We start from the raw sequence: 19782 nt of genomic DNA, 5'->3' as shown, positions 1-19782 counted from the left end.
CTCAGATGTGCACTATGAAGTAAATGGGAAGGCAAAAGGAAAACAAGCTGGTCCTCTCTTAAGGCTGAGGTTTAGCATCCCCCTCTGGCCTTTGATGCGGAGGGGAGGTGAAAGTGCTGAAAGTTGTTTGTGTTCAGGGATCTCAGAGGTTGATAAGGCTGTGGAGTACTTCTGTGTATTGGAAGTTGTTGAAGCTCTTTAGTGGGTTGCTGATGAGGGAACAAGGGCCTCAGCGTTGTTGCCCCTGGACACCGTTGCACCAACAGCCATGAAGTTTTATTGCTAATGACTGTGGCAGCGCTGCTGGTATTCCAGGCTGGCTGCAGTTAGCGCTATGAGTGACTTGGGCAGAGGGCAGACCTGCTGTTTGGACTCTTTTCCTTCGAGTATTTCAGCTGAAAGCGTGATGAAGTCGTGAATGATTTTAAATCCATGACAGTCTGGAAATCTTGACCCTGGTTGTGAAGATGCAGCAAGGCTAGATGATGTGCTAAGTCCTACTGCTGCCTTTTATTAAGAGCTGTCTCTCCTTGGGGATATCACAACCTGTATCTTCAACTCTTGACTATGTAGCTGAGAGTAGCTGTGTTAAAAACCAACCCACTTCATGGTGTTACGCATCTAAATCCAGAGCTGCGGAAGCAGGGTTTACATAGGCTAAAGGCCTTCTCGTTTCTGCAGTTCAATAAATCACTGTTCCTTACTACTGAAAAGACAGATCCACCTGACTCCAGAACAAGCCAGCAGCCCGGGAAGTCAGTGCGTTAGAGCATGTACTGGCTTTGGTGGCAGGGTGGGGCAGACTCAGTACTGCAGAGATTTCAAGAGCTAATAGGAAGTCCAAAGGGCACAGGGGTTAGTGTTCTTGGGTGGTGCCTAAACGCTCCCCCACGCGTGGCCAGTGGCCATTAGTGTCTGAGCACTGCCTGATTCACACTGACAGCATTAGACCCGCTGAGAATCCTGCAAGATCTCACCAGAGCGGCAGAAGTCCAAGGTAAAGTTTTCCTTTCCTGCATTTTTCTTTCCTGCTTGCTCAGCTCCCTGCCGTATTTTTTAAGAGGATTTCAGCTGCAGATATGATTCGGTAATATGCTGCTGTATTCTGCTGCTTCTGATCTGTGCAGAGGTTAGCTGATATCCATCTCCTGCTTGGAGGAAGCTCCTAAGACGTAGTGCATTGCCTTGCTGGTATTCTGTCCATAGCCTCATTATCTAATATTCCCTGCATTGAATTGCAGCTGTCCCTTCTCTTAGCAGGGCTTCTGCAGCTTTCTGCAAAGGATATACCTTTCATTTTAAGCAGTTTTTTTCACCACCGTGTGGTGGAACAGTGCATTGTACCTCAGCAGCAAATTTCTTATTCAGCACATTGCACACCGTTTTGCTGTATGGAATGAACAGGGAGTGTGGCTGCTGTCTGTCCAGGTCATGCATTCTGTTGCCCCTTTGTAGCAGGGATCTTCAGCTCCCAGTGGATGCTGTCAGGACAGCTGCAGGTTTCATGCAGACATCATTGTGGGACATTGGACTCTGCTAACGATTAATATCTGAGAGAAACAAGTGCAGATGCAGGAAAGCTGCTTAGCTGCTGTTTGAAGTAAGCTGTTGTAGAGATAACATGGCAATACTATTCAGTGCCTTTGAGATTAAACCGGCCAAGTTCAGATGTGAATGCTGAACTATACCCAACTTCCTCAACTATAAGGAAATAGAGCTCTTTACGTGTTTCTTAATTGTTACTATTTTTTTGTAACTTCTCAGACTGAGGCAGGTTTTATGTAAGAGGAGTTATCCAGGGTGGCCCTTACTCAGCTGCTTCCCTCTGTTGAAAGCAGGTTCATCCTGTACAACTTCGGCACGCACAGTGCCTGGTGAAGCGCATAATACACCTTGATTTCATGAAGTTTCTTCATTCATGTGGTGAATAGAAAAGAGCTGTGAATAACTGGCGCTCAAAATGATGTTCTATTGATGGGTTTTACTTCTGGCCCTTTCTGCAGCCCAGAGTCTGTGGAAGCTAGTCCAGCTGTCAGTGAGAAGAATGTGTACTCCAGCCACGGCTATGGGGCCACCCAGAAACACAGCTATCGCGGGCTGCCTTACGCAGTGAGTACTCTCTCTGCAGTGAACCAGCTCTTTACTGTCTGCTTCGCTCTTTTTTCCTTGTTGCATAGCTTTGCCTGTTCAGCCTTAGAAGGTTTGGCTTACTTTGTGAGGGAACACTTGAGTTACAGCTGAGTTGTACCATACATTTTGCATTTGTGTGTTTACTGTTTGTGAAGACTTGAGTACGTTATAGCAAGTTTTATTAGCATTCTAGGTGACAAGATTTTTTTTTTAACTGAATGAAGTGTGACTGTATATGAATATGAAGTATTTTCTTGGCAGTAATTCTGTGTCCTCTTTGGTTCATTGTACATTATTTGTGTTTGTTTAAACTACACAGATTTTCATATTGATGTGAGCAGTAAGAAAGAGTGGAAACATGGCTTGAACATGTATTGAACAGGATGTCATAGCATCCTTGAGGTTGAAAGGGATCTTTTGAGCTCATGTAGCCTACCCCCACCCTCCGCTCAGGCAGAGTCAGCTGGAGCACATTGCCCAGAACTGAGTCCAGTAGAGTTTTGAATGTCTCAACTAACAGACTTCAAGACCACAGGTGTCATCTCAGATGGACAGTTAATGATAAAATAGCTCAGTTGCTTTTAAAGAACTTGAATTTTATTCATTGATGAATGTAATTCATGAAGAAAACCATTCACCTCTTTCAGAGCTTTACCTCCTTGGTAGATTGAGGAATTCAGATTACTTAACAACCGGTGTAAAACAGTAATAACCTGGGAAGTTTCCAAACATCATATCTTTACATTAAAAGTAGTACTGCCAATACTCATTTTCAGGATCATAATTATGGAGCCCCTCCTCCTCCAACGCCACCAGCCTCTCCTCCTGTCCAGACCATTATACCTCGTGCAGAACTGAACGGCTTGCACTCACCTGATGAGGAGAACTCCGGGGACAGTGAGAGCTCCTCAGAAGGAGAATCAATTCCCACTTGGTGCCACTGCAGTGTTTCTCAAGATGGTTTCCTCCTCAAGTGTGAGAAGTGCAGGTGAGCTTTGGTGCAGTGCAGATCTTGACTGCTCTTTGTGCTGACTTCTCAAGCCAAACTCTTGTCGTGTTTGGGCTATGGGTCGGACTTCCTTTTGCTAACTGGAGCGTTCTTTCCAGTGCTTTACCTAGTATTGACCCTCCTCCTTTGCGTTGTCAGCCTGACAAGTGTTGGTGGCACCAGGAGTGGAGATGAGGATGTTAAATCGATGTTCTTATCATCCTGGGCCCCACTGAGGGCACGCATCTTGTGACATCCTGTTGAATTTCAAGTGACTTTACTCCTACAAACCAGCTTCAATTGTGCATTCTCGTTTGGCAGAGGAATGAGCAGGGGGAAGGTGATCAGACTCCGCCGCCGGAAGCAGGACAACGTGTCAGGTAAGTGAGTTTGCAATTCTGATACTAGTGACTTTTGCTTTCTTTCTGCAAGACCTTTGTCTTTTGGCTGATGTAATCATCTAATTGTGATCAGCACCTGCTAACGTTCTTTTCCTACCAACCACTGGGATTTTCTTCACTACTACCTCACCTCAGTTAGTTCTTGGGGCAGTCAGATTATCTTACGAACAAAAACGTGTGTTCATCTCTGCTATTCTGTATCAGAAATCTGGGGAACCTGTTCTCAACTTGAGAGGGAAAGCTGAAATGGTTTAGTTTTCGTGGGGAAGAGCTGTGTAAAGCTATCGAATCATCTTGATGAAAGTAGTAGTAAGGTTGAGCTGCTCTCTGCGGGATGAATTATAAGGTTACTAATGAAGCACTCCTTTCTGTAGGTGGGGACAGCAGTGCAACTGAGAGCTGGGATGAAGAACTATCTCCCTCTACAGTGCTGTACACAGCTACGCAGCACACCCCTACAAGCATCACGCTGACTGTCAACCGCGTCCGCAGAACCAAACCGAAGAAGAGGAAGAGGAGTACAGAAAAAGCTCGCACTGCTCCAAAGGCCAAAAAGATCAAGGTATGTGGAATGAGACAAGCTTGCTCTTTGATAGTTCCTATCAAATGCTATGTGGAGTACTTTTGAGAGTAGATTGTGAGCTTGTCAATAGACAAGCTTTTGTCCTCTGTGGAACTGCTCTTTCTGTTGTAATAATATGACTCCTTTTATTTGTGACCTGCTAGAGTATGTGGCTGTTAGTTTAGAATTACCTTACTCCAGCTCCACCCTTGTTTCCCAACACTGTCCATTCATGTTCAGAGGTTTGAACTCTCATATTTTTCCTTCTGCTCTATTAGGATTTGGGGAAATAGCTCTTGGAGTTTGTCTGCTTATGCCAAAAGAGCAGTCTGTGAATGGAATGAAAAATGAAGTGAACATGGCCATTTTTAGCAGATTACGTTACACTGGGCTGCAGTGCTTCTTGGCACTGTTCTTCAGAGGCAGAGATGGTGTATGCATAGAGAGCTTTGTAGGTAGCAACAAAGATTTGCTGAGGGATGACTTTACTGTCACTTGTGCAGGTTTGGTGACCGAAATAATTTTAAATTGCTTGCATTGGAATGGAAATATGTGTTCTTTCTGATCATCTACTGGCATTACCTGATTTTCTTCAAGTTCAGGGTTCCCTTGAAGCTGTTCTGATAGGCACTGATTAAGTAATAGAATGGGAGCAGGAATCATGGGAAGTGTTAGAGTATGTTGGGAACTGGCTTGATTCTGTTGTTGACCCTTTCTTCTGTCAGGGTGAGCGGGTTCACTCAGGACAGTATGGCTTTTGATCTTGAGATTTTTATACTAAGCACAAAGCAGGACTTTACAGTTCAGAAGTCTTAACTGACAAAACTTCCTCTGGATTTACATTGCTGAATCTCTTTACGAATGTCCATTGCTTCTTCTATAGGTCTTTTCTGTATTTCTTGCCGTCTGTTTTTAAGAGTCAATCTGTTCCATAAGATCTCCCATTCTGAAGCACTAATTTTCAGGAAAGGTTATAAAATAGTGTTTTTTTCTTCTCTCTCCTTGTTCCGGGGGCAGGCTTTTCGAGAAGGCTCACGGAAGTCTCTGAGAATGAAGGTGAGTGGAACTGAGAAGCATCTGTGATAACACTATGTTGTTGTTGTTTGGTTGGGTTTTTTACCCTGTAATTTTGTGCCTCTCATTATTTGTCTGGGGAATTTCTCACTGTGGTGTCTATGTCAAAATAATCCCAAGCCTTTCCACACACTACAAGCAGGCCTGCTCAAAAGGGTATCCCATGAATCACCCCTTGAACCTTTTGCTTCAGATGGCTCATCACTTTCTGTAAGTTAGTATCATCCTGTTCCAAGAGATAAGACTGATTCATGACACCTTAGATTGAGGTGTTTAAGATGCAGAACTGGTTGTGGCTGCTCTCTTATGAGGTCACTTATCATTTGACTGCATCAAATTAAATGTTGGTGTCCCCAGCAGCGTTGCCTCTTTTCTTTCCACATCCTCTTCGAGTGCATAGAATGGCATATTTATCTCTTTTTTCTTTTTTTTTTTTTTTTAATACTAATTGGTTTGGTTATACAATATAAAGCTTATTTGACTAAATAAATAAATAAAAGCTAGGGGGAGGGAGCAAGCTACCTTGAAGTTTCCTCAGATTCCATCTGACCCCAGTCCTGTAAATGGAGGTGACTCCAAGCGGTTGACTCAGAGGAAATGGGGAGATTCTGTGGTGTGTCTGTCTGGGTGCATACTTGTCTCTGTAGTACTTGAGTGCCTGGAGAGGCTAAACATACGTGCAGTTCTTATGTTTTTAATATGTATGATGAAAATGATCATTTTTCAAGGATTCTTGTTACTGATACTTCATTGTGTCATACATCTTGGTCCTAAAAACCAGTTAAGTTTTGTACCTCTGGAATATTATTCATTGATTATTTCAATTATTGTCAAGGAAAGAATGAAGCTCATTTTTTTTCTACCAGCTTCTTTTCATCTCCTCCCTTACAAGATGATATAAATGGATTACCTGATTTTACCCTCTCTTCTTTATACAGCTTAGGACTTGCAGTTTTAACCTTCTGGGTATTAGCTTGTGCAGTACATTCAGTTTCTTGAAACCTTGGTGACCATTTAGCCAGAAGGTTTTTTAGGAGTATTTTGGGATCAGTCCCTGCAAAGATTGAGATATGATCAGCATCATCTAGCATTATGTTGGCTGTGAGTGGGTTGACTGTAAGACAAGCTTGCATGAGATTTACTTGCATTTGTGTGTTCTGTTCCTTTGCTTTTTTAATCTGCATAAATATTTTTTCCAAAGTGACTTAAAAAGAGATTCTTTTGGCCCAGTGATGGCTACATTGTCTTGTATGTAACAGTGCCAAATACCCAATTCCAAGAGGTCTTAGTCTGACACACAGTTCTTTATAGATTCCCTTGTGTACTGTTGTACAATATTTTGAAGGATGGAGATTCTGAAAAAGGTGTCATTGTAACCAGTGATTTCTTAACTTGGAGCATATACACCTCTTCTGTACTCTGTTGATAGGCTCAGAGCACTATGGATAGGTTTTGCCCATTGTGTGCTAGTCATTCACCCTTTGCTCTTTGTGCAGAATTCCCCTTCTGAAGCACATGCCTTGGATGAAAACACAGCTGAAGGGTGGGAGAATCGAATACGACTCTGGACAGATCAGTATGAAGAAGCCTTTACTAACCAGTACAGCGCTGATGTACAGAACCTGTTGGAGCGTCATCTGAACTCTAATAAAGACTACGTGGGCAAAACTGCTATGCTAGACACAATCAACAAAACAGAGTTGGCCTGCAATAATACCGTTATTGGGTCCCAGATGCAGGTAAGAGCTAATGTGATGAAAGAAGTGGGGTGGGTGAGGTCCTCTAGCTGCTGGGCATGTGTTGTGGGTGTGGGGGAGCAGGAATGTAGCTGGTCATGGGAAGAACGTGGGGCCTTCTTTGAGTATAGATCACTTGTATTCAGTTACATCAGCGTTATAAAATTGAGGCCTTTTGTACACTTCTGCAATAAGATTCGCTGGTGTTTTGCTTTAAGTGCTTCTGGTGACTGAATGATGAACTGTACCTAATTCTGTCCCTTCTGAGATATGCAGAGGAGGTCAGTGTTTTGCCAGCTTTGTGGAATGCATGTAGAAAAGGAGAAACAGTGAAAGGATGTTTGTGTTGTGTTTATCCTCTCCTTCACTGTTCTGAGTTGATGTTTCATGCGGTCCATGAGTTGTTGGAGAGGAGCATTCCCACTCAGTTCAGGTGTTGTGGGGTTTCCTTGTTTGGAGGAACTGAAGATAGGTGGAACTGAAAAGGATTGGCTCCAAAAACAGATGTGGGGCACCTCTCCTTCAGAATGGCAGCACAGTCAGAAACCTGAATATCAGGTATATGTTTGTGCTTGAATCATTCTTGTTTATATCAGGTGACTCACCTCTCTGTGAAGTTCATGAGTTCCCTCCCAACTTTCCCTCTGTTTTCATATAGGTGAAGCACACCAGGCAGATCACAGATATTGCCAGTAAGAGAGAGTGCAAAACAGGGACTTTAGACTCCTCCTTTCCACTCTTGCCTCTAGATCTACAGTAATAAAACATAGGAGGAGGAGGGAATAACCTTTCTATACAGCGGAGTGAATGGCCTTTCTAAATGGAGGAACTGTGGAAACAGTTCCCCTGGAATACACAGAGGGAAATGTTCTGCTTTTCTTGAAGATGTAATATTTTCTGAGTCTTACATGTAGTTTTCTATCTCCTTCGTATTAATTTTAGAAGAAGACCTTGAATAAACAGTAAAACATATGCTATTTTCTTTTTGTCACCTTCACAGCATATAGCGGGACAGATGGTTATAAAAGAGCACCATACGTAAGAGTGCTTGTTCTTGTCATGCTTTCTTGCACTTTCCCTCTCCTGTACAGGTATAGATTTTCCCACAGGGAAAAGTGACCGACATGCCAAATCGGAAGGTTCCAAATGGAATCAATCACAAAGAAACAAAAAGATTAAGTTGCAAAACTTTGTAGTGAGTTGCAGTTACTCTAAACAAGCTGTAGGTAGGTAGCTTTCATTCCAAATGCTGGCAGAGTACAAAGGGAATTGATGTCTGTGGTATCTCTTGGATACTGAGGAAGGTTGTCCTGAGCTGCTGCTTGTCAGCCCTTCTGTCCTTGTTTACCCTGCTCAGCAGATGGCTGCAAAGTGTTGTGAGGATGCTCGCTGGTACAGGTGTGGACTGACCAGCCAGGAATATGAGGTCTCTTATCCTATGCTTTATGTCTTTTATTGACTCATTTGTCTCACCTCTGTTAGGTAAACTGAGAAGGTTTCTCATTTTGCATCACCTACCATTTCACTGGATATCATTACTGGATGTGAAAATAGCTTTTCTAGAAGATGAGAAAATAGGTACTTCCAAATGGGAAAAAATATGCAAATACTGCTCTGCTTGTCCACGAAGACTCTCAAGCATGCAGAAAGGAATAAAAATAGAATGTCATATATGTCCTGTGTGCTCTTACAGTTGATTAGCTTGGGTAAACTGTTATGTGAGTGTAGTCTGTGTATTCTTCCAAGGGAAAAAAAATATAAAGGGGGGGGGAGGGAAATGGTGACTTAAAAGCTTCCCCAAACTAGGATGAGTAGGAAGAGGTGGGCTAAGAAGTTTCACCCCAGATATGAGATTTTGATCATTGAGATGGTCTAAATAAGCCAGTTGTCAACTATCCGGATGATGCAAAGGAAAGCTTCTGAAACCTAAAGCTGTTTGGTACCAGGAATAAAAACAACTAGGTGGCCAGATGCCTGTCAGTTTGAAAGCGATGAAACGCTTTTCTGCCTTCTATTGCCAGAGCAAACCCAGGGTCATTATTTGCCCTTTGTTGCCTCTGATAATTGCTGACTTGAGCTCAAACCCCTGATTGATTTCCCATGCTAAAGTGAAGAGCCTTTATAAAATAAAGCCACCGAGTATTATGCAGATGTTGCTCTGCAAAAATATCAGAACGGTTTTGTCTGATTACCAGTCAGCAATCCCTGGCCTATGACGTGCGTAAAATCATTTGTTCTTTTCACACATGAAAGCATGGCAGCTAATCCTCTTCATATTTCTAAATTCAGAGTACGAAAAACAAGCTGAGCTAGGATCTTACAGAAATGCTGAGATCATTCCTGTTGTACCAAACTGAGATCATTGTGAAGCTTTGCAGATGCACTGATTCTCTCTCCTCCATGGGTTTTCTTTTCCTTTCACCATCTCACTTCATCCTACTGGTGTTCCACAAGCTGTTCTCCAAAATGAAGTGAACAGTAATGCAGAGCAGTCATGGACTGAAGGCGGGAGTGAAGGCCACCAGATAATAATTCGCATTTCTAAAAGATAGGAAGAAAACTATAGAACTGTGAAATAATTAAGGTTGGAAGGAAACAAGAAGCTCATCTGGTCCAACCCTTCTGCATACAGAGCCTGTTTAGATAAGGAGCTGATCATAACAGAAAATATGTGAATGTGACCACAGAATACTACTGTTGTCAGTAAAGGAAAGCATCTTATCTTAGAGTTTACTCATGTTATGGGGTTGTTGATCAGAAATTGGGGCTAGCAGTGTGACTTCTTGGTCCTAAAATATTTCTTTCATGCATTTTAATGGGTTTCTCTTTACTTGGGAAATGATCTGTTCATTCCTGTCAGGATTCAAGATATGACACTGCAAGGCTTTTCATAGTCTCAAATCCATGCATTCAGGTTTTTCCAATTGTCTGCAGATATATTGGTATGAAAATGTTTGCAAGAGTTGTGCCCTGTAGGCATGGTAAACATAGCACTGGATATATGTCTACAAGAAGATCTGGAATAGCAGGGCCATTATTCCCATCTGCATAGGTTTCAAGTGAATATTTTTATAAAGCTATTTTTGTCCTGGAGACCTGAGTGAGAGAATTCGACTAATAGATCTTTCTTTATTGGCTGATCCAAGATTTGCAGTGTAATGTCATATTAAAACAGTGAAAGCCTCCTTCTTCCCAAAGAGATTTATTCAAAACACATGTAAGATTGCAGGGTAAAGTCTGTGATTCAGGGCTCTCAACGTGGTCAGCATGGAGAGCTTTGTTTCTTCCCAGTGCTGAGTGCTGCCATAGGGCCGTACCTCTGTTTTCCTGATGTTAGATGTCATCATTCTGCTGTTTTTCATATAGAGCCCTTCCTTAAGCTAATGCAGTTTTTATTCAGATGAGCAGACTGCACAGTAGCTGTTTCTAACAAGTTTCATCAGGAAAAGTTGGGAGCTTTCCTTCAACAACATCATGTGGTTTACTTCTAATTTAGATAGATGGATGTCACTGTTGCTGAAGCAAGAACACTTATGTCTTGGTTCAGCCTGGAGAAGTATCAAGAAGTGGTCCTTATGAACAATGAATAAGGTACTTAGGAAGGAGCACGCTCAGTTCTCTTGTGGTGAGGCATCCAGCCATCTTCACATAACTCTGTAAATTTGTATGTGCAGAGAGATTTAACCTGATAAGCAAAGGAAGGGGTTTTTTTTGGTTTTTCAATAAAAGAAATCTTTTCTATGTCCTAGTGTTTATAATATCCTTCCATTGTGCCATAAAACGTGTCATTTTTGGATGTTTGTGCTTAAAGACCAATGTGGTTTCATACTGTCAAGATGTGTTGTTGTGAAAATCCATTGTAATAGAAAGTAGACTTGAACACGAAGGAGATTCACTAAACTGTCAGCATCTGCTTAAAAATGTATTTCTTCATGTTAAAAAAAAGTGTGATAAAATCCTCAGCACTGGTTGATCAGGAAGATGAAGAAGATTCTGGATGGAAGATGGAAATTGACAGCTTAAGTCTTTGGCTTGTTAGCTAGAATTACCATCCTCTGCAGAAGGAAAAGCTTCTGTTTTTCCTCTGAATGTGTGACAACCCACAATTTAGGGAAGATTTGAGTTATTCTGTCTGTGAAAGTGGCCATAATTGCAGAGCAGTTCCCTATTAGCGGCAACTGACAGGTCTGGTTATGCCTCCTAGCTGCAAGACTAAAACCCTCTGTCTGATAGATCTGTGAGTCTGTTGAAGGAAAGAAATAAGTACTTTGTTTTTGATAAATATAATCACGGTCATTGGTTATCACTAAACTGTTACAGGATAACAGGATAAACAATATATTGACTGGATGTATGTGCAGTTTTTGGATGTTTCTGCTGGATTAATTTTTCTTTTCTTGTAAGCAATATTCTCTCCATGAGTTGCAGGCCTTTGGTTTAAACGCTTGTATTTCACTCTGTTTTGTTACAGCTGCAGCTGGGACGGGTGACTCGGGTTCAGAAGCACCGGAAGATCCTGAGGGCAGCAAGAGACTTGGCATTAGATACCCTTATAATTGAGTATCGAGGGAAGGTTATGTTACGACAGCAATTCGAGGTCAATGGGCATTTCTTCAAAAAGTAAGAGTACTACAAAGTGATTAGTTTGAGAGCATCATGGCACAGAGAGGGCTAATGTGCACTTGCAGGGCCCTTGCCATCTGTGCCACCCATAGAAATGTGAAATCGAATATATAGCCTCAGCCTGATGCTCTGCTCATGAACCAAAACCCATTGAAGTTAATCTGTTCGATCTTGCTCATGGAAATGCATAGGCTTCCAGAGCAGCGGTACTGATTGAAACACTGCTTCCTGTTTTAAATGCCATGGGAATTGAGTATTTGGGGATTGAGACATTCTGTTACTTCTCCAGGCCATATCCATTTGTGCTGTTCTACTCCAAGTTCAATGGCGTTGAAATGTGTGTTGATGCCCGCACCTTTGGTAACGATGCCAGGTTCATCAGGCGCTCCTGCACTCCAAATGCAGAGGTAAATTCTCTTCCCCATCACCAAAATTGCGGATAAATTTTACATAAGTCTGATGCATTTACTTTTTATGAATATTCAAATTTAGAATGCGGTAAACAGGGTGAATTCTCTGCATCTCTTGCTCATTTGATGGTTTATATTTGGAATAAGAGATGAGCAGAAGGTTGGGAAAGTGAGTTTTTTCTTGAAGGGAAGTATTTCTATTAAGGTTTCATCTGGCTGCAGAATCATAGGGGTAAGCAGGTGTGAGTGGAAAAGCATAGGATAGCAGTGAAATAAGCGTTTCCCTTTAGCAGTTTTTGGATAATTATTCATGTAATATTTGAGAGCTACTTTACTGAAGGAGTCTTCCCTCTCAGAAATAAGAAGTGCAACTTGTGGAGATGTTAGTTTCTCTCTGCTTTGTTTAACAAGGTTCGTCATGTGATTGCTGATGGGATGATCCACCTGTGTATCTATGCTGTTGCCACCATTGCCAAGGACACAGAGGTTACCATCGCCTTTGACTATGAGTACAACATCTGGTGAGTCCTTCACCTCGCCCAGGAGCTCTCCACTGCCCTCCTGGACTGGACATCTTCCTCCAGCCCTTTCCTCGCATTCTACATTTTGCTCCGTTTTCTACTGAATTGCATTTTCCGGCTATTCTGTCCAGTTCTGCTGGCATATTCTACAGTAGAGGCCATAAGGTAGCCTGCTGTCCTTGCTTTGACACGTGGTGAGATGTTTAGTAGGAGATGCATTGAATGTCTCTGTGCAAGGGTTGAGAAATGAAGAGTGACACGAATTATGTTTGTGTTTTGGAGCAGCAACTATAAAGTGGACTGTGCGTGTCACAAGGGGAACCGGAATTGCCCTGTGCAGAAACGTAGCCCAAATGCTGCAGAACACCTACCTCCACCTGTTTTAGGCACACTGATTGGGGCAGAAACACGGCGACGAAAAGCCCGTCGAAAGGAGCTAGAAATGGAACAGCAGGGCGTTGTGTTGGATGAGAACATCAGTCAACAAACAGAAGTTGTTCCAGAGGGACCTGCTGCAGTCAGTGACAATGAGGTAGAACTCCTGATGTTTTGTCAGATACCTTTGTTGTTGAATGGTTTTATTGGTGTGGAATCTCATCAGGGACAATACCGTATCTTCAGAACAGAAAATGCCTGAGGCCTTTTTTAAACCTTAGATTTCTATGAGAATCTTGAGAACTTTAAAATGCTGCCAGATTTTGTTTGTTCTGCTAAGTCTTGAATTCTCTTTTAGGTTGCAGATAAGGAGGAGAAACAAGAAGAGGAGAAAGAGGAGTCTGTAGATGAACAAGGAACCTTGGTCCACAGCAGACGGGCAAGTACCTTTCTGTTTATCCTTCCCCTTATGAGTGGCTTAATGTAGTGACCAGCAGGTCCAGTTGCTTATTTCATGTCTTTCAACACAAATTCCAGCTGTTGGTGGTCATCAGTTAACTCCACACAGCAGGATTTAGGTGAAGACATTGCAGCTATGGAGGATTTATTTCCTGGTTGAAAGGTTTAGCTGTTAGTTTCAGGGCTATTTTATTGTCATACTCGTACCACTAAAAAGACAGTGCTAGGTTCAAAAAAGGTAATTGCACCCTTTTTATGTTCCTACAGTGCCCCTCATTTTGCCAGCCCAAGAATTTATGGAGCCATATCATGAGCCAGAACCTTGACCCTTTTCGATGAGTTGGGCTTGTTAAGCTGCATCTGTTCTATGTATGAGTTGACTGAACTGTTGTTCAGATATGTTGCTGTGAGGGAAGGGAGTAGGATGACGAGGCAAACCTTTTTAAGAGGGATAGGCTACCAACAGCATTTCTGGCACAAATCTGCAAAAGTCAGTATATTCTTTATTAGGAAATCCTTTTGTGCACCTTATTGCTCTCTTGATCAAAGTATTTCTTAGTGCTTTTGGTTCTGAGCCTCTTTTCAAGTTTCTTATATTGTTAGTTTTGTTTAAAAAAAAAAAATAGTGAAGAAAAGGGACTTCTGTCCTTCTGCCAGCCAACAAATGTATCAGAGTTGGGAGTTCCTTGTTTTCTTTGTTCACTAAATACCCTGACCACCATACTTTTCTCTAATCAGAAAGATCAATCTTCTATGTGGAAATTTCCTGAGAATGTTTTAATCATTAAGATAGAACTGTAAATTGCAGAGCCAGGGGACATCCAACAGAGGTATCCTTGGATTATCTCATGGATTTTTTAGAAGGGGAAAGATAAGGCTGTAAGTTTCTGCTTGAATTTGAATAGAAGCAGTCTCCCGTCAGGCTGACCATAAGCTTGGAGGGAAGACTATTTTTAATCCAAGGAAACTGATCTGAGACAGTATAGTTCAAGAAACACGTCCAAGTGAAGTGTTAGTTTCCCATGAGCTTGTAAGCCCTGTTCCTGTGCGTGTTTCACCAGTTAATCTCCTCTGATGATATTCAGCTTTCTATACTTGGCACCAGATAAAATACCTTTACCTGAAGTTTTCTCAATCTTGAAAATGTATTTTTGTGGACTGAATATTTTTGAAACATAACACTACAGTGGCAGGGTTGCTGTGTGTTACTATTGCTGTGTGCTTTAAGGCACTTCCTCCCCCTTGACAATTCCTAGAAGGCAGCTGATCCCACCCGATTCTTCTTGAAATTCACTTGGCTTGTCTGCCAGGCTCTGCAGCGTTATTGTACTGGGTCTTTTACATATGGAATTATATTTCTGACACAGCTAGGTGATAAGATTTCCTGTTGTTTGTTTACCTAATAAATACCTTCTTGCCTCCCTGCTCTTTTATGTTCTGTTTTTCTTACCCAGTGTAAGCTGCTTGGACAAAAGCTTTTGTTTTGAGCTGGGTGATCTCCTGACAATTTGTGTGGTAGTTTTGTCCTTGCTGAAAATTACTGATTCACTTCTGTTGCCTCTGGCTTATGTTTGCTTCTAATGTTTTTTCATTAGCAAGCAGATCCATTTGTTTCCAGGTCATCTTTTCATTCTGTTCTTTCTCTCACTTTTCAGTCCTTAAATCTTGTTTCCTTTTGGCTACTTTATAAATGTAACTCAGTAGTACCGAAGTGGTCCTATTTAAGAACCAAATCTAGTTCGTCTTGCTACTCTATGAATGCATAATTACATTGTCGGTATTCTAACTTCGATTTACTTTTTTTTTTGTTCTAGACCCGGGAAGACAGGAAGGTAGAAGCCATCATGCACATGTTTGAAAATTTGGAAAAGAGAAAGAGGAGACGAGAGCAGCCATCAGAACGGAGCAGCACTGATGCTGAAGTCAGCATCAATTCTGAGGCTCCTGAGGTGGAGGAAGTAAAAACAGAGACTCCTGAAACTGAGGATGCAACTTCAACACCTGCTGCTGCTGCTGCTGCTGCTGCTGCTTCCAATGTTTCTAACAGTAACAGCAGCACTGGGGTGAACACAAGGCGGTCTTCACAAGTAGCGGTAAGATGAAGATGTGTAAGATCCTGCACACCAAACTCATAAGCAGCTTGTCTCAACACGATTAGGAGAAACTTCAGAGGGTCTCTAGACTGTTCTCACCCAGACAGGGCTGGCTTTGAGGTCAAACCATGTAGCCCAGTCATTTACCCTGTCTTGTCTTTAATACTTCCAAGGGTGGAGATTGCACGTCCTTTGGGAGACCTCATCCAATTCTTGTGATGAAAAACTTTTGCTTTTTTCAGTCTGAATGTATGTATGTTATCTTGTCAGCCCACCATATGCTGGCTGCAAAGAGCCTGCATTTTCTTGTGCCCTCAGTTTGAACGTAGGAAGGCTTTTCTTAGGTGGCACTCTTTTTTGGGTGGATTAAGCCCAGCTCCTTCACTCAGTGGGCACTGTATATTAGGAGGTCTTTTCCCTTTTCTTTGTGTTTGTTTTTTGGGGTTTTTTTTTGCTTACTTTTTTTTCCCCCCATCTACTTTCGTTGTGTGTGTTCCCGTTATACAGCATATATTTTGTCTATGTATTTTCACAGATACTTGCCTAGAATGATGCTTGCCAACTCAGATCAGAAGTGATCTGAGTTGCCTTAAGACAAATAGCAAGTTGCATAGTGCTGCTGTCTTACTTAATACCAGTATTCTAGCTGACCTCTTAAGAACATAACAAAGAAAATAGTAGTGTGTGTCTGTCTTTTAGAAGAGAAATTGAAGGCTCCTAGTGGTGCTTGGACTAATGACAATTTATGTTGTAGGATGCTGCCCCAGAAAAAACAGTTACTAAGCCTGCTCCAGCAAAACCCTCCAGGCCCCGACCAAAAAGTCGATTCTCTCGATACCGGACCAGTTCAGCACAAAGACTGAGAAGACAGAAACAAGCCAATTCCCAGCAAGCTGAACTTGTACAGGCTGTCTCAGAGGAGGGAAGCACTGCCAGCTTGGTAACCACAACAGATGTCACCAGTGTAGAAGGTCCAGGAGAAGGCAGACAATTGATGGGATCTGACCCAACTGTTATCCTGGCTGCAGGATCTCAGTCTAATCGGACTGCAGTGAAGTACCCCAAAACTAAAAAGGTAAATATGATCAAATGCTCAAACTGGACAGGGAAAAAGTAGGTGTTTTGTGATCCTTAAGGAAAAGTTGGCTCAGGGGAAACTTCTTCTGAACACTCAGAATGACCTGATTTTATATTGGCTTTATTTTTTCTCTTGTAGTGTCTAAGAGCCCTCATCATGAGTCAGATGGCTGCTCAGTGCTGTGCAAAGACCAAGAAATGATTAGCAGATCAATACAGTTAGTCTACATAGAACGTAGATGCCAGCGGGCTGATGGAGGTGCAGTAGGAATGGTCTCACTGTTCGGGTACAGCAGAGAGCCTAGAGACAAATCATACAGCTGTGGGGAGGAAACCACTTCCAGCTTAAGGGGTCCTGGCAAAAGGGTTGTAGGAGGATTGTCATTATAAGGAATTGGGTGATGGAGGGTGAACCCTGATTTAGAAAGCAAAAAGTAATACCTGTGGTAAGGAAGAAAGGTAGGCTGAAGAAAAGAGTGTGCTCTTTGTGGGCACACTGAGCTTGAGATATTACCCAGTCACCTATGAGGTGCTAGGCACTTCTCAGGGTAAAGAATCCATAAACTGCATGCTTACAGTCTTGAGAAGTTTTCTCCATGCTTTCGGTGTATTGGAAGCAAGGAGGAAAAGGCTGTTAACCAAGAATTTTACGTTAAATCAAACAGCACAGAGGTGAAGTGAGACTTAAAACAAAAAACAAAAAAACCCAACAACAAAGCCACCAGAATTAACTATTATTTATTGCATCCTGCAAAGAATAATAGAGATTCTCTTGTATATACTGCCAAGAGGATGAGAGAAAAGTTGAGCCACTCTATAGTAAGGGTTAGGTGGGGTATAAGTTTAGAATAGCATAGCAGTGTGTTGAGATCAGTAGCAGCATCTTTTAGAGATCGGTGGGATGGCAGGATGGGGGGTATTTGTTTAGAACAAAATGGAATAGGTTAGCTTTCAGCTTGGCAGAACTGAAAACTGAGAGAGAAATGTGACTGCAGACTAAAATATGCAAGCTGTGAGAAGTTTCTGAGGGAAATGAGAAATTGCAGAAGATAGAATGCCAGCATGTACTGGGAATAAAAAAAAATAGCTATGAATACAGTTAGGCTTGCAGCTAGAAACTGGCTTAGAACAATGCAGTCAAATTCTAGGTGAACCTTCTGATAATGTTAATGAAGGTAAAATTGAGCTACTTCTATAAAACAGGATTAACTGATGCTGTGCCTATAGTAGATGAGAATTGGAACTGATGCAGCAAAGTTGTGGTTCTGTATTTCCTGTTGAGGAATATAAGGAGGTTTAGCATACAAGCTGACCCTGTGCATTGCTTTCCTGTGTGCCTTTGTGCCATATTACCTTTCTTCTTCCTCTGTGCTAGTTGCATTGACATGTGTTTTCTTCTTCAGTATCTTGTTACGGAATGGCTGAATGACAAGGCAGAAAAGCAGGAGTGCCCTATTGAATGCCCTCTGCGCATTACTACAGACCCAACAGTTTTGGCAACAACTCTAAATATGTTGCCAGGTCTCATCCACTCCCCGCTAATTTGTACCACACCTAAACACTACATTCGTTTTGGATCACCTTTCAACCCCGAGAGGCGTCGAAGGCCCTTTCTGTTGGATGGAATTTACAGCTCTTGTAAAAAGGTATGTTTGCTCATGTCTTACCTCTGGGGGCTGTATACTCATCATGCTGTTACAGGCACAATTGTAAATCTGTCCTGTTCTATCTGAGCCTGTTTCCATGTATTCCTGCTGAGCTGGCCTCATCTGGTGTCTTGAAGCAGTCTGCGGGTGGTGACTGCTAACCCTCTTCTGCCCAGGGTTCAAGTCTTCATCCTTGCTTTTTACTGTAGTAGAACTGTTCTGTGATTCCCTTTGAAACATTTATTTTTGCATCTATAGTGGCTGTTTATTATCTAGCATACGAGATTTGAGGTATTTAATTGTTGCCCTTAGAATGCATTTCCTCACTGCTTTCACAGTCAGAAGATGATTATCTTTGGGGGGACAGGACAGTGTTCCAAAACACTTTGGGAATACAGTGCCTCAGTCAGGTTCTGCTCTCATTGGAGAGCCTGTGTTATTTAGCAGAGCAAGCCCACAGCTCTTTTTGGGATCACAAAATAGCTGTATATTTGTGGCCCTGTAGGAAGCCCAAGCTGAGTACTTTGTTTCTCCAGAGATGGTGTGTGGCCAGCAAAAGCTATCATTTAACCATCCACAGGGAAACAGTAGTTCAGTCACATTTCTATCTGAATCTGTCTTGCCTGTCACCTGTCAGCTTTGCTCAGAGGCTTTTCCAGTTCCTGTATAATTAATTACCTGAGAGCAGCTTTATGGAAATCCTTTCTGATCTCACAGTCTTGGTAGCTCTTAAAGTCAAGCACCATGTCCTAGTTTCTTTGCCCTCCTTTGAGGAAGTTATATCCAAAGAGAAGTTTTGGACTTTGCTATTCTCACCTTCAGCCAATTTGTTGCCTTACACTAACACACGTTTCGGAAAAAAAAAGTCTTTCCTCATTATTTCCTTCATAGATACAGCTCTGATGTTTCATATATACTCATAGGAACAAAGTCCTGTTTGCTTCCATGGGCAATCTTCCCATGCTTCTTTTGTTACCTTTGGCTATTTTCTAGTCACGCAGTAATTGTGACTGTTTGAGAGTGAATGGAATAGTCTCACTATGGAATTCTTTCACTTGGTCCACGTCTTTTTGAAGTCAGTGAACGTTGTTTTGCAGCTCAGGGATTCTCGGTGCTGAATAAAGCAGAAAGCTGCTTTGTGTCATGTAGCCTATACCCATTTGTGCTTCCCAGTGTGACAACTGAATTTTCTTTTGACAGGTTGATTTAGACCTGTTCAGTCTGTGATTTACTGTGTTTGTTAGAAAAAAATCTATTTGTTTTCAGGGCCATAATTTTAGAAGTGATTGTTTCTGGCTTTGTGTGGTATTTTGTTCTAGTCTGCATTGAGCTGTGTCCTGTTTTTTCCTATCCATTTCCCAGATTACTAAGAAAATGTTGAATGCTGTCTTCTAGCATGTTCTTGTTCTTCCTAGGCTGACACTGTCTGAAAACCGCACTGCCTGTTCCAGTACTTAAATAATTAGTGAAGGATTTGGTGTCCAGAACCTATGTTGCAGATTTTTTAATAGATCTCTACTTTTTTGAAATAAAATAATTTATAACTGCTCTAATAAGGATTTTCATCTACTTTATAGGAGTTCCCCAGCTTTTCCATGCAAAAGACTGCTTGCTAGCATTTGGTGCTTCTATCATTTCTGCTGACATCCTGGAGATGTAGGAAAAAGTCAGGAATGTTCAGAAAGCT

General features: G+C 42.0%; 1 protein-coding gene across 4 annotated transcripts in view; it reads left to right on the top strand.

Moving 5' to 3' along the window:
* Window positions 1–19782, top strand: part of SETD5 (SET domain containing 5) — a 58425-nt gene that overhangs the window by 22443 nt on the left and 16200 nt on the right. For 2 of the 4 annotated variants that reach the window (XM_085516793.1, XM_085516795.1), the window contains exons 3-16: window positions 2004–2109; window positions 2907–3118; window positions 3440–3498; window positions 3894–4081; window positions 5099–5137; window positions 6652–6894; window positions 11363–11511; window positions 11804–11921; window positions 12336–12445; window positions 12731–12977; window positions 13179–13259; window positions 15094–15372; window positions 16127–16447; window positions 17853–18095. In XM_085516793.1, the coding sequence (XP_085372919.1) occupies window positions 2004–2109; window positions 2907–3118; window positions 3440–3498; window positions 3894–4081; window positions 5099–5137; window positions 6652–6894; window positions 11363–11511; window positions 11804–11921; window positions 12336–12445; window positions 12731–12977; window positions 13179–13259; window positions 15094–15372; window positions 16127–16447; window positions 17853–18095 (2395 nt within the window). Of the gene's footprint in view, window positions 1–2003; window positions 2110–2884; window positions 3119–3439; window positions 3499–3893; window positions 4082–5098; window positions 5138–6651; window positions 6895–11362; window positions 11512–11803; window positions 11922–12335; window positions 12446–12730; window positions 12978–13178; window positions 13260–15093; window positions 15373–16126; window positions 16448–16588; window positions 16709–17852; window positions 18096–19782 lie in introns of those variants that run through there. The other 2 variants (XM_015874946.3, XM_085516794.1) reach the window with 2 other exon arrangements.

This window comes from Coturnix japonica, chromosome 15 (assembly GCF_054131305.1).
Source record: "Coturnix japonica strain WE chromosome 15, WE-NBRP24, whole genome shotgun sequence".
NCBI classification, from domain to species: Eukaryota; Metazoa; Chordata; class Aves; order Galliformes; family Phasianidae; genus Coturnix; species Coturnix japonica.
This window is presented reverse-complemented; position numbering and strand designations above follow the sequence as displayed.